Source organism: Parasteatoda tepidariorum, chromosome 8 (genome assembly GCF_043381705.1).
Source record: "Parasteatoda tepidariorum isolate YZ-2023 chromosome 8, CAS_Ptep_4.0, whole genome shotgun sequence".
Classification (NCBI taxonomy): Eukaryota; Metazoa; Arthropoda; class Arachnida; order Araneae; family Theridiidae; genus Parasteatoda; species Parasteatoda tepidariorum.
Genome location: NC_092211.1, coordinates 7,207,804 through 7,223,174, shown reverse-complemented (window position 1 = coordinate 7,223,174; position 15,371 = coordinate 7,207,804). Strand labels below are relative to the sequence as shown.

Genomic DNA, 15,371 nt, shown 5'->3' with positions numbered 1-15,371 from the left:
AAGACCACGAGAACCTCACACGGCTAGCCTGACACTAATGGGACTCTAAGTCACGATCCGTATACCACTCGCACGTCAGCACTGTAGTCGGTGCAAGCCGGATGCGGAATTCGTATCGGCTGGGATTCGAACCCTGTTCGCCTTATTGGAACGCTCTATTCCCTGAGCCATCATGGCTCAAGCTTTACTCATTGATAACTTGCAAGGAAATTACTTTTTATGATGCTGTTAGTAATTCTGGAGGGTTATTTAAGGTAACAAAACAAATGATACTTGAGCTGGAAATGCTCACAGTTATTACCACGAAGAGCGAAAAAACTAAGAGAATCTGAAGAACAGGCAAGAGAGTTTAAAAGAAAAATGAAAATCCAGCAAGGTGCAAAGAACCAATACCTGCTGAACTCGATATGGCTTGATTAAATATCTGAACCATTAATTTTATGTTTAATTGTGATTTTAAAATATTCAGATTTTTTCTCTGCTTATTTATTTCGATACAATGACTATATACTTGAAAAATTGAACAGAAATATTAATTTTCTAAAAATTATTTTAATAAAAATTTTATTTTTTCTGTCGTATTAGATTTAAATCTTAACTGGTACTTTGAATTGTTTTCAAAGATTTATTTTTGTTAATATTTTGTGTTTTTAATAACTTTTTTTTTATTAAAACAAATGGATTGCGACCTAAATCATTATGTTTGAACTGAAAATACATTTTTACAGTATCATCTTATGTTTTGCTTGGGGTCGACATCGCTATTTCATTTCAAAGTAAAGACTGCCAGACTACTTATATAACTAGATGTCCTCTAATTTAAAGATAGCCCTCGAACTTCTTTTGATGTAACTCAAAGGAGGGCGGAAAATGTCCTCAAAAACTGATTGTCTCAAATGTTCTCGAACTTCTTCGAAAACATCTTATCTTTTTTTTTGTATATATATATGAGCAATGAAATATCCAAAAAAAAAAACAAATTTATTAATAAAATAAAAAATAAGATAATTTTAGAAATCTTGCTCACCTTAAGTATAACCAAGATGATCCATTGATGGACCAACATAATCTTGATGCTAACTATCATTGAACCATTATATTTTTTGGATGGCAACCAGCATACGTAACCATCAACTCAATGTAGGAAATTCGGACTGATTAATGATGGGCCAACATAAAACAATTGTTTTGATGATATATTCCTGAGAACCAACTAGAATTCCCATTAAACCGTAATGAAAATGTATACTTGGAACCATCATGGATTGTTGGCCCATGAGAGTCAAACTTCTCTAATGATTAATTACCATGATATTAAAGTAGCACTTTCCACCATATCATGGATGATGGTGATCATCAAATGATGTTGGACTATCATGACTCAAACTGAAACTAACATAAACCATCAAAGTTTTTTGATGGGACCATCAAAAAATTTGACTTGGGGGGTAACCTAGACAACAACTAAAATTTTAGTTTGTAGAACTTTAATTTGAATGGATTCAGCATTACAATGATTTTCAATTCTCTGCTAAGTTGCCAAATAATTCATTGAAATCAACTGTGGATATATCATTCCAGAAAGCTACTGCAACTGCAACCACTGAAGCCAGGGAGTAGAGAATAAGAGCATGTTGTTCCTCGTTGCGGACAAGTATTGTGTTGGGTGGTCTTTCTTTATTCTTCTTCATGGGGCACAAAATCTCTCTACCTTGAGCAATTCTTTGGAAGAAGAAAAGAAAAAAGACGTAAATCCACTGGCCATATATTATGTTACTAAACAGTTCTTTTAGTTCAATGGTAGGTAGGTATTTAATTTACGTCGCACCAGAGCTGCGCAATTATTTTATTTTACAACCGTTGTTGAACAGCCGACCCAATTTTGACTTTACGACCATCAATGTTTAACTCCGTAGCCTTGTCATTTTGAACCCAATCCAGAAGACAAGGGAACTCCTGGATCAAGTATTGGGGAGAAATTTGCCTTCGTCGAAACTTTTTAATGGAATAAACCGAATTTGCGTTACATGGAGAGGAAGACCACAAGAACCTCCAACGTTAAGCCTGACGGCAAGGGGACTCTAACCCCTGATGCGTATGTATACCACTGAGGATATTTTACGTCAGCACTGTGGTCGGTGCTAGCTGGATGCGCAATTCGTGTCTACCAGCTATAACCCGGTTCCTCTCATTGAAAAATGAATGGTCTATCACCATACCCATCGTGGCTCACAATAAGCTCTTGACGACTGTCTGGGAAACATCCCTGAGGTTGATCCGAAGACATGCCATCGCAATTTTGATTAGCCCAGGGATGGGCCAACTGTGGCCCACAAACGAAAACAGCATGTTCGTTGTTTAGGTGGTGAACATATGATAAATCAATGTTTACTACCAATAGTGAAGCATGGTGGAGGTTCAGTCATGGTTTTGAGATGTTTTGCCGGTGACTAAGTTGGAGATCTTGTAAGAATAGAGGGAGTTATAGATTTTAAACAAATATTATCTCAAAATATTGCAGCGTTACGTCGCTTCATTTGGACACAGAATCTTGGGATACGAATTTGTTTTGCAGCGATCTGACACATTCATCGAAATGGTGTAGAAACTGCATTGCACCCAAAGAAAGGAAAAAAAGCACTGAAATACACGGATTAGTCCTCTCAATCCCCCGATATTAATCCTATTGAGCTATGAACCACTTAGAAAAATGCCATGTACCAATCAAAACAAACTTTGGGAATCTTTATTTAGTTGCTTGAACCAGATCTCAACTAAAACACTGCAAAAACTAATAGAAAGAATCCCAAAAATATGCACTGCTGTGAATAAATCTAAAGGAGGATATTTCGAAGACTCCACGTTTGGACGAAATTCATATGTCATGCATAAAATTATAGTTCTTGCCGCGTAAGTGTACCTATATTCACCAAAATAAAGTTAATTTGTTGTGATTTTAACTATAAAAAGCTTGTTATTTGTTCATTTATAAGAGTGAGTCTACTAAGCTTTCGACCGTTACTGTACAATATACATTATATAACGTCGCTGCCGAGTGGTAGGATTAAAACAGGCCATAGGCAGGGAAGGAGGATGCAAAATTTATTTATTAATTAATAAAAATTAAAGAAATTGTTTTATGAGAATTGTGAAAGTACCACAAAGGATACGTGAAAAAGTTCGAATTAGTCCAAGAAGATATTTTCAAAACCGCAACATCATGGATGAAAGTTCGTTGAAATTCCATGAACACAATTCCAAAAGCAAAGACGAGAGCTGCTAGTGAAAAATTGTGTTGCGTCGTTAAGATGGTTCATAAATTAACACCGAGAGTGAAGGAGAAATTGAAGCTTATTTTTCTTTGAGTTCTGACTAGGAGGGAGGGAATGTCGAACATCTAAGTAAACCATTCCAGGGTGATAACAATATATTGACGATAAAATCCAGGGCAGCACTGGGAGAAGCAAAATCAACACTTTCCTGACGGAAGGGATGGGGTTTCAAATCGAAAACTTTTTAACGTCTATCAGGAGTCCGATGCAGTTTTTCTTTTTAGTCCAAGGGGAATGAATAATATTGAAGCTCAGCTCTCTAGTAGTATCCATCGCCTTCAGAACGTAGACGTAACTTGCAGCATAGACATATGGAAAATCGATGATCGTTGAGTTCCACTGGGCGTAGGTATAATTTATAATAAACAAAAAGTTTGATGATTAAAGAGTTTATTTTTTGTTAAAGATACTGGATGAATAATGAGTTGAAGAAGAATTTGAATGATAAATTTCAAAAACTGTCCATTTGAATGAATGATTTGAAGTTATTCCATATTTTTGATGTACCCTCTTCCGATTGATTTAATTTCAAAATTTCAGATGATTATTTTAATGAGATATTACATATCTCTGATGTACTGTACCCCCCTCCCGACCGTTCAATCCTGGCGACTTATAACTTCGTTGCCGAGTGGAGGGATAAAAACAGGTCTTAGGCAAGGAAGGAAGGTACAAAATTTATCTATTAATTATTAGATAGAGCAGTCATGAATGTGTACACGAAAATTTGTGCTTCTAGGTTATATGTCAGGGAATCTTGCAAATTAAATCCGTAAAATGTTTCATTTTAGGGAAATCTTAGTAAAGTAATTGGTTTATCAAATAGGTCGAGCGTTTCCCACAGAGAGCAAAGGGAAAAATGTCCTGCTTTTAATTAAATGCATACTTGAGCCAAAAATAGATTTAAGAACAGGATGTGGCTTTTAAAGAGCTTGGTGATGTGGCTTTGTGAGAAAGAATTTCAATTAGAATAATTAATTAGGATAACATAAAAAGATTAATAGAAGCTTTTTATGTTACACACACCCACACACACATATATATATATTATATATGTATGTAATATAAAAAGCTTTTATTAATCTTTTCATGTTAGTTTCTTTGCTATGAAACAACTCCTACTTTATTCCTAATTAATTATTCTATTCCAAATTCTTTCTCACACTTTTAAAAGCCACATCCTGTTCTTAAATCTATTTTTGGCTCAACTATGCATTTAATTAAGAGCAGGACATATCTCCCTATGCTCTGTGTGGGAAACGCTAGATTTCTTTCATAAACCAATAGTAATCCTTATCACTTCCCTTTTCCCCTCAAATATAACAAAATAGAGGGAAATTCCTTTGCTACTTTCCCTAAGATAAAAACTTAAGCACACAGTTTTTGAGTGCGATTTTGAGCTCCGCCTTTGCTAGAAAATGTCTTAAATATACTATGTGAAGTTAATAAAATATGTTTTGCCTTCCAACTGCTATCTGCGTGGCCTAACATCACTCACCATGACTGCTACCCTTTCATGTATATATAAATTTGCGAAGAAATGAGCTTACCTGTAGTGACTCAATGGATCTGTTCTCCATATGGTGTTGTACCCAATATTAAACAAAACACTTGAGATGGCAAGAGGTTTACGGAGCCCGTAAAGGCTCTCGGAAAATCCACCGCAGCATATCGAAGACCCAATGACAGTTGCCAACGTCAGGTGGCGCACGCATCTGCCGAGACACAACCAGAGGACTGTCCTCTTGCCCAATTCCCGATTTCTGATCACTATGACAGACTTCTCATCCAATAGGGCTGCATCGAGTTCCTCTCCGGAGCTGCTGTGACTGGAATCACTACGTATTACAGTTATGTCTCCATTTTCGTAAGTTCTGTAACAAAGATATCACTTTTTTTAGTGCAATAAAGTGGCTGGCGTGGGAAGCATCTCTCAGGATTATGACTGGGCGATAAATCGATGCATCGCGAAATATTGATTTAACGCATATATCAGTAGACCGATGTAGTGACTTTCGTTTTAGGCGTTGCATCAGAAATCTGATTTAAGCAGCCGGAATTAGATTACAATCGCGGTTTAACGATTTAATATGCAAGTATCCTTTACTAGGCTAACGCTGTTACCACGCTAACGAAGACGATTTTGATTTCGTCTAGCTGCAGAGATGTAGATAGCGTTTTGCTATTAAGATGATGTTAGTTTTGTGATGTTGAATGACGAAGAGCGAATTGAATCAGAACTCTCGGTTTCGTGCGAGGATCAGCGTTGTAATATAAGTAGAACGCAATGCATAGTTTCTTTATGTCCAGTTTTGTCTTAGAGATTTTGCGTTTTTTTGAAGATTATTTCCAATGGGACTTAAGTCATTTTGCAATCGTTGTGCATTTTATTTCGTCGGAAATAATTGTCGGGTTTCTTGCAAGTTATTTTCGGTGAGACTTTTTCAGCGATCTTTTCGTTCTGCATTATTTCATACCATTTTTTTTCTGTCTATGTTTAACGATTCTTGTCAATTATTTTTAGTAGTCCTACTGTTACTTTGCGATTGCTGCGCAATTGCTGTTATCGTAAATTTTCGTTCTGAACTCAATAGATCAAATCATTGATTTTTTTCAATTATTGTTTTTTATTTTAAGCGATACAATTTATTTGAGGTATTTTGTATTTAACTTTGTTATAAAAAGTTAGTTTTTTTAAATTTATTAAATGTAGTTAAGTATAATAATTTGATTGTTTTTCAACCAATAAATGCTCGGTCGTTTTTAATTATAAAAAGATTAAAACAAAGCTTACCCTTATTTAATTTGATTTTATTTTTGAGAAAATGAAAACAAAGTTTTAAAAAAATTTGGCTATTAGTTGAAACAATTTTTTTTTTAATTAAATAAGAAGTTTAGTAATGTTTTGACGTTTTTAATAATTTAACATTAGTACTTTAAGTATTTTTTAAAATTTTTATTAAAATTCTTTCAATACTTGCTTGTTTTATAATTTGTTCGATAGTCAGTGTCGTTTTTAAACAAATAAATCTTCAGTCGATTTTATTTTCAAAAATGAAAATAATAATAAATAAGTAAAAATATTTTTACATTTATTAAGTACAGAATTTGACCATTAGTTAATCCTACTTTTTATTATATTAAATAAGTAAATAAAAAAGGGTTTAATGATGTTTCGAAAGCATGTTTTTTTTTCAACAAATAATAAAAAATAAAAAATTTTCTAAAGTGAACATTTTTTTGGTTTTTTTTTTCTTTTAATTTTTAATACATGTATGTAAAATAATTTGTTACTGTATTATTATTTTTAAACCAATAAATCTTAAATCATTTTTAATTTAAGAAAAATGAAATAAAGCTTGGGTTTGCTTTTACTTTGACTTCTTTATTAATTTAATTGAAAAAATTAAGCAATGATATTGATGTCATAGTAGAATATGTTTAGAATTAATATTTTCTTTTGTACTAGATTTATTCCTTTTTATTTATTTTTGATTGATTTAAAGATTTCCCATAGGTAATTTTTGAACCTATGCTAAATTGCGATACATCACTATATTGTGATGTCTAACTGACGATGTATCACGATTTAAAATTTCTGACATCACCCAGTCCTACTCAGGATGATTTACTGTTTTAACCATTTTTTATTTAATGGCGGGCACTTGGATCTATTTGCGCTTCAGAAATGCCGGAATTGCTACTCTCTTTTCGTCACCCTCCCGCAAAGGACTGATCTTTAAGACACGGTTTCCAGTAGAACACCGAAGTCAAGCATCACTGGAGGCGTTCAGTGTGCGGGTGGGGGACCACTTCGATACGAAGAGACCGAGGGTGTGCGGTAATGGTCCTCGTTAAATTGTTCTTCTACCGTAAAGTGCTTGCAGGTCGTCGGACGACTACCGAAGCTGGGATGTCATCAGAGGATCAAAATTGCGATGTGACGTAAATAAACTACAACAACAACTTATCGTTACCCAGTGGCTAAGAGTAGCGTCACCCAACCGCAAACCCGGGTACAGGGCGGGTTACATTCACTCAGAAGAAGGGAAACACAGAAAGTTACATCCATGCCAACAGTGGGATTGGAACTCACAACCACTGGTGGTCCCATAGTCCAGTACAGTAACCACTAGACCAGTGACTATTAATCATCTGCAAAGAGAATGCTTTGGTAGCCCTGCGCTCAAAGCTAACACTTAAAGAACAATTTAACGATACCACGGAACCCCGGTTTCTATGCAAGCTGATCAGAGTGGTTACCCACCCTCTCACTTCTGCGATCTACTGGGTCTTTGCCACTGCGGAATGATATTACACTTTGAAACCTTTTAATAAACACTTTTAAGGGGTCGTACAATTATTACACAACGTCTTATGGTTTATTTATTTTTGCTGACAAGGGTGAACAATGCTGACATAAATATTAAAATCTTCTTATTTTCGAAATTTTCTTAAATGAAATTTAAAAAAATTATGCTTTGAAAATTTTTAATGTTGGAATAAAATTTGAATTCGGAGAAAGAATCCCTCGTAGAGTTTTGAAGGTCAACAGTTTTACTCAAAACTTTGAACCTATAATGAGATGAAAGTTAAAACGAGGTCTTATATAAGTACAGGTTATGCCACAAAAATTCTTACTTTCTAACAACGGAATTCATCTGTTTTATCTTAGCAACTGAATATTTCTCTCTTGTCGATTACGCAGCTAGAGTATGGTTATAATAATCCAAGTACCCCAACATTTGATTCAATTTTTTCTACCACCAAATTTTGAGGGTCAGAGATCCAAATATGTAAGAAGTATGTTTATTCAGAGAAAGTGCTATTTGTGTCTGATTTCGTAACTTAATTAATAGTTAGCACTAATAAATTAGCGAAGTTGCATTAATAGTTAGCACACTAATTATTTAGAATATTTGAAGTCAACCCTAGAAACGATTAAGATTGACACTAATGGGTATATCACTCGTTGAAAATCAGCGGCAACGAAACTGGCTAGTCCACTTCCACTTTTCTCCAAAATTTCGGTGTGATGTAGAAATCACAGTGGCTCGTAATATCAGGCCAGCAACTGTTTCGTTCCTCAGAGAGAAAAATTGCTTATAAATAAGAGTAACTCACACTTGCACCAATCGTTTCCACTCTATGCGATGACGTTTATAAACGTAAATAAAAATGGCGGCGACGTTGATGAGGAGAATAAAATTTTGAGAAAATAAAGTTAATCAGGCCCGGACTGGCCAGTAGGCGGACCGGGCAATTGCCCGGTGGGCCGGTCTGGCCTGAGGGCCGGTTGGACCGAGCCAGTAGCGCAAAATTTTTTTTTTTATTCATTGCATGAATTTCAAATAATATCGCGCAAATAATAATAATATTAAATAACATATATATGATATATGTAGTAATAATATTGTTTTAATATACAGAGTGATTCAGATCATGCGTGCCACCCATTTTTTTCGAGAATGAAGCAAATAATCGATTTGAAATAAAAAATCTAAGTAACTAAATCGACACCAAGGAATTCAATAGTGATATTGTTAATTCCCGGAAGTGGCCGGATGTACAGGAATTTGAATATAGTTTTGATTTTTTAAATGGAAACCTATATCTTATTTGGCATCATTAAAGAGGGTTTTTGGAAAAAAGTAACTTTTACTTGAAATTTTTTTTATATCTCCTACTGTTCTCAAGATAATAGATAAGAAAAAATTCTGATTATTTACTTCAATTTATCATTTTTATCAAAAATAATTCACTTAAATTATCAAAATCGCTTAAATTTTTATAAAACATGGGAAGAAAAGCGCAAATGTGTTTTAATGAAGGTAAAAGACATTATGACGAAAAAATTTTTTTTTAGTGAATACGTCAAAATCTATTTAATACGCATTTTTTCTCATCTATTATCTTGAAAATAGTAGGAGATATTAGAAAATATTTTAAGTAAAAGTTATTTTTTTTCAAAAACTCTCCAATGATGTCAAATAAGATATAGGTTTCTATTTAAAAAATATATGAAATATCGTGTATATGAAAGACTTCTCGCTGTTGTAGAGTGTAAATCTTCAACTGGACAGAATATGCTTTCCTTAGTGGATTCAGTTTTAAAGTCTTGTAATATAGATACAACAAAGTGCATCCGTAATTCAACTGACGGGGCTGCAAATATGCAAGGTGAATATAAAGGATTTTCGTCATGGCTTTCCAAAGAGTCCCCTGGTCAAATTCATGTTTGGTGTTATGCACATGTCTTAAATTTAGTTTTAGGAGATACCACGAAGGCACTAATTGAAAGTGCATCGTTTTTCAGCCTACTAAATAGCGTCGCAGTATTTTTCCGTGAATCATACCAACGTATGAACATCTGGGAACAAAGTAACGAGTACGGAAATAAAAAAAGGTTCGCAACTATTGGAAAACGCGTTGGTGGTTCAAAGATTCTGCATTAAAGAAAATTTTTGGTTAATTTTCAAACTCAGATTCAACTATTAAGCTGTCATATGTCACATTAATTACAAGTTTAGAAACTATACAACAAAATTCAAATTTCAAGCCAGATATCCGTGCAAAGGCAAAAATAATTTTAGAATCATTTTGCAAATATGAAACAGTAATCATCGCCAAAATATTCTCAAGAATATTTGAATTAACTACACCGCTTTCTCAATATTTGCCAACCTATGGTTTCGACATCTTAAAAGCTTTTGGAATGGTATCACAAACGTGTTCAGAACTAAAAAAAATAGTGAGAGATTTTGAAGGTGTACAAAAAGTTACAGATGATTTCATTATTCGCGCAAATAAGGAACTTAAAGAAACTGAAATTCAAACAAAGTTTCCATGAAAAAGATTGAAGAAAAGAAAATCGATGCCGGGTGAGACAGCATCGAATGAAGCAGTTTTTGATGATGAACCCACTGCATTTAAGATAAACGTCCATAACATTATTTTCAGCACAGTTGTAGCGTCAATGGAACGTCGATTTCCGACAAATGGAAAGTTTTATGCCGATTTTTCCTATCAAGATCTGAAACGTTTCCCTGAAAAACATTTTAACAAGCATCAATCTGGCGAACTAAATGAGTTTAGCTTTACATTGGGAAAAACTGAAAAATTCAGAATTAGAAGATTATAAAATAATCACAAAAGATTATTCAAATGAAGATAATAACGACTTTACTTTGGAAACAGAAGAAGTAAGTCTAAAATGTGAGACACGCAGTGCGTGCAAAAATTGTGTTATTTGTTGCTACAAGATGACATTCAATTTATTGATCAATTCTTACAATTTAATTAGTCTAGCATTAAAATTTTTACTAACATTATCAAAAAGTCAGGTGGCTTGTGAAAGATCATTCTCCACATTAAAAGTAATTAAAAATCGAATGAAGAGTACTTCATCTTCGGATAATTTGAATACTCTCATGGCATTTGCAATAGAACAAGATCTATTAATGAAATTTGATAGCGACGCCATAGTCGATAAAGAGGCAGAAAATAGTGAGCATCTTCAAAAGTTAAATTAAATATTAATTTAATGACTTTTGAAGAAGCATTAAATCTATTTTAAATTTTTTTTTTATTTAAATCATTCATGTATGTGTACTATAATAAATATTATTATTCTTTCACCTTCTTTTTGATTTTATCAACCTATGTTTCCTTATAAGAACCATGTATTTTAAACTGAAATATATTCTATGAAGGATTATTAAGCAATTTTTTTCTACTTTCTTACTTCGATAAATTAACTTACGCTCATGAGAATTTATAAGTAAAAAATGCCTAAAAATGGTACATTAGGAGCCGCGTACGCTAAGCGCATGCGGTGTTTATGTGAAGTAGAGGGCCGATATCTCTAAAATGCCCGGGCCGATTTTAGATCCCAGTCCGGGCCTGAAGTTAATACATAAAATTAAACGGATATCAACTTTAGAGAGTCTATGATTTACTTTTCTTCCCTTTACAAACATCGATGAGATAATAGCATCACATGAAAGAAAATAATATTATCCAAAAGTTATGTAACAAAAAATGGTTACGAGCAACAGTTTTAGCAATTAAGCANATTGTCCTTATAACTGAAAAGTGCCTAAATGTAACATCGAGAAGCACAAATATATCGATATTCAGCAATATATCGCGATATTTCTCCAGTATAACTAATCCATATTACTTTTACATTGTCCTTATAACTGAAAAGTGCCTAAATGTAACATCGAGAAGCACAAAAATATCGATATTCAACAATATATCGCGATATTTCTCCAGTATAACTAATCCATATTACTTTTACATTGTCCTTATAACAGAAAAGTGCCGAAATGTAACATCGAGAAGCACAAAAATATCGATATTCAGCAATATATCGCGATGTTTCCCCAGTATAACAACTCTATATTCTTTTTACATTGTCAACATTTTCGTTATCCTATGATATTTTTTCAGCTAGCACAATAATATTTATTCATAACTATCGTTATGTATAATATCATCTTTTCGGTTCCATTAAAAGGAAGAAATTTTTTGTCTCAAATTCTCTTTCATTGCTAATTTAAGATTTAAAGTGAGTTCAGAGTCAGCCATGAAATTTCAAATTCTGAAGAGAAAATATTCAAATGAATGTAATAAATGATAACTTAGGCAACGGAGAAATTTGTTTGCATTTTAATAGTCTTAATTATTTTTCTTCAGCAATTGAAATTTCATGACTTACTCTGCCTAAACTCACTTTTTCTTTCTTTTAAATTAGCATTATAACACACTACAGTCAGAAAAAGTCGCTGGATTAGCTACTGAGCAGTAAAACCTTATAAAAACATGGGTGCAGGGGTATAGTTTGTCTACGGTAAGAACTCCCCGCCACACAGTCTGAGACCGTCTGCTGCTATGGAAACAAGACTTTCAGAGAGGGTAGCTTCTCTTCACTCTACGGATAACACAATAGACAGGAGGACAAGATTACCTTTTCTTTCGCCGACCTAAGCCAAAGCTTGTCTTAAACAATGACCACACGAGCGATTAATTCTCACTTGGGCTGGATCACGCTATTGGTCGAAAATGACATCACTGTCAGAAGGGAGATGGTGGCTGTTGGCTTGTGTTTGTATGAGTTTGGCGACAAATTTCGTATGCACACTTGCTCGCTCGGAATTTATTTATTCCTTGCAAATGTTTACTTAATATTATGTCGTCGTTAGGGTGGGGAGATAGATAAATGTCCACTTCAGCATTTCAGACAATATTTATGTTTTAATTGATTTAAATTCATCAAAGCTAATATCAATAAAAATAATTAATGTTTTTACAAATATAAGATGGTATGTATAGTAATATTACAAATACGTTTTTTTTTCTTGGTTTGTTTGTTTTTCCATAAGAATTATCTTTTGCAGTTACGAAGTAACAAAAATTGAAATAAACATAAGCTCAAATTTACTCATATATCGCAATTTAGTTGTGTTATGATGAATAATTTTAAAAACTTCATAATCAAGCAGCACGTAAATTTAGTTTAAAGTAATGACCAAAATTCTGGGCTAGCCTCCCCCCACCCTGGATTTCTAGAACAGCCCCAGTTGCTAATGACGTAAAAGCAGTATAGCTTAATTTCACTTACTTAGATTCTAATAAAAAATTACCACAAAACTGTGCAAAATGTGAATATTGTCTTTATTCCTCAACATTAATACCACGTGTAAATAGAGCGCATTTGAAAACTAAATATAAAATCTGTCGCCAAATCAAGTTCAGTCGCCAAAATACTATGCAATGCACAGTATATCCCTTCCCCAAACAGTGATGTCATTTTCGACCAATAGCGTGATCCGGCCCAAGTGAGAATTAATCGCTCGTATGACCACACACCCCTATTTGAAAGAGCTCGTTACCATAGTCACCGCCACGGGTCCAGACGAATGGTTAGGGGAATTCTTATTTTAGACAAACTATAAACTGGACAGTAAAAATTAACGTTACAAAAACATAAGTGTAGGGCAATGATACTCATATCCCTCGATTAATCAATTATTGAAAATAATAAACGATAATTATTGATTGATTATTATGTTTGATTTGCCGAAAAATTTTAACCATCGACAGCGGTCCTTCTTTTAGTAATACATATATCGCCATATCAATGTGTATGTGAAAACCATGGGGTAGATCCGAGAATAGCCCACCCCGTTGCGATTTTTATTTAAATTTCGCCAAGCAAGTTTTTGAAATCTTCCCAAACGGGTTGACTATATTTGAGGGTGCCCCTTGATTCTCGCCAAATTTTGATAGCGGTTGATCGCCAAGCTGGGCGATGTTGAAACCCAATCGTGATTCTGATTGGTTTAGATTTTAGCGTTATTTTTAAATGTTCAACGGTATATGTAATTTCAAAGGTCTGTTAGTTCTACGTAGGATACCAGCTGGTAAGGTTACTTTTGCTTCTGGTCAATAAGATCGAAGGTATGTGGGCAGTCATAAAAAGGGACTTTAGAAAAAAATGTCTCTGCCAGTCCGGTATCACAGACGACATTTTCAATTCGTATTTCGCCGAATTTATGTGGCGATGGAGGTACACAGGTTCTATTCATGTTAAATTTAGACAGTATCTTACTGCTGCTAATATATTAGAGAATTCTGTGCACCTAAATCTGAGGATATTCAAACTTAATGAAGAAGTGAGTTGTTTTTTTCCTTTCTGTGCTTACTCCATTAATTTTTGTTTCGATTCAAAATGCACTTTATTGGGTTTATTAATTTTGCTTATATTGGATTCGTTGCAATTTTATAAAGTTTTGGTCGATGTTTTGTTGAAATTTTCCAATGTTTTATTGAAATATCATTATGTTTTGGCCGACATTCCTATTACCACGGTATTCCAAGCAAACAGGAATGGCGCCAAACATAAGTCGCCAATTTCGCCTAAGGGCACCCTCAAGTATATTTTTACCCTGATTGGTTATTTGATATGCATCCCTACGCGAAAATTTGGATTTTATTAGAAAAAAAGGTAAAAGGGTTATTTTTTCCGTCATTTACATTTGATCTCTTGCTGTCAGAGTAATCGCTATTATTTCATTTATTACCGTTATTATTTCATTTTTTAATTTTTTTTGTGGGGTACCGGTTGAAAATGGCTAGCGAATAAATGTGTAATTATTTAAATTGTTCTTTTTTTAATAATCAAGAAGCTACGTTGATCCCAGCCAACTTTGCGTGATTTCAAGTCGCCAAGAGATGGGTTTGTCTAGGATTTTACTAAATCTTGTTTCAAGAGTCTGATTTGGTATATAAGCCGAATGTGTTCATTTAAACACTTTGTTGGAAAAAAAAAGTCTTTGTCCATATCATAATATATGTATTTTTAGAAGAACAATAGATACAGTTGACAATGAATGAATAACTTAAGCAACAAAATAAAATAAATCTCTTACATAATGTTTGAAGATGATGAATTCATTCTGATTGATATGCCAATTACTGTTTTAAAACAAAATTTTGGAGATATAACTAAACAAGTGTAATTAGAATTTATATTTCCTTTGAATGAAGAGAGACGTTAAAAAAATAATACTTATGACAGCGCTATTTAACTTAAAGCGGTAAAAATGAAACTTTTGGTACGTATTCAGAAAAACCTTGCTAATGGGATACATGAAAGTGACGTAGTGTGGGTATTTCAATCCTGATTGGTTGTTGAAACGTGGCATTTATTTGCGTTAGTAAATGTTTTTTTCAGTTTTTTTTTCATTCTATTTCGAGTAAGCCGAGTTCCAATTGGGTATACTATAACCTACGTCACAGGTCGTGTTATTCCTACTAAATTTAACTAGTAAACAGCATTTTCTGCGAACCTGATTTCTAACAACAAATAAACATTAAACAAAGTGTGTTGTAAGTCGCTACTCACCAGGTTAGAATTGGGTATACTATAGCCTACGTCACAGGTTGTGTTATTCCTACTAAATTTAACCCATGAACGCCATTTTCTGCGAGCCTAACTTCAAGCCACAAATAAACAAACGAAGTGTTCGATCG

At 33.7% G+C, this 15,371-nt stretch overlaps 1 protein-coding gene across 1 annotated transcript; it reads right to left on the bottom strand.

The window, feature by feature from the left end:
* Positions 1-1,477: 1,477 nt before the first annotated feature.
* Positions 1,478-15,225, bottom strand: LOC107436220 (uncharacterized). Its single transcript, XM_016047846.4, has 3 exons — positions 14,768-15,225; positions 4,883-5,206; positions 1,478-1,722 (listed from the first exon to the last, which is right to left on the bottom strand). The coding sequence occupies exons 1-3, from the start codon at positions 14,791-14,793 to the stop codon at positions 1,521-1,523; spliced, it is 552 nt and encodes a 183-aa protein (XP_015903332.2). The 5' UTR covers positions 14,794-15,225; the 3' UTR covers positions 1,478-1,520.
* Positions 15,226-15,371: the final 146 nt, after the last annotated feature.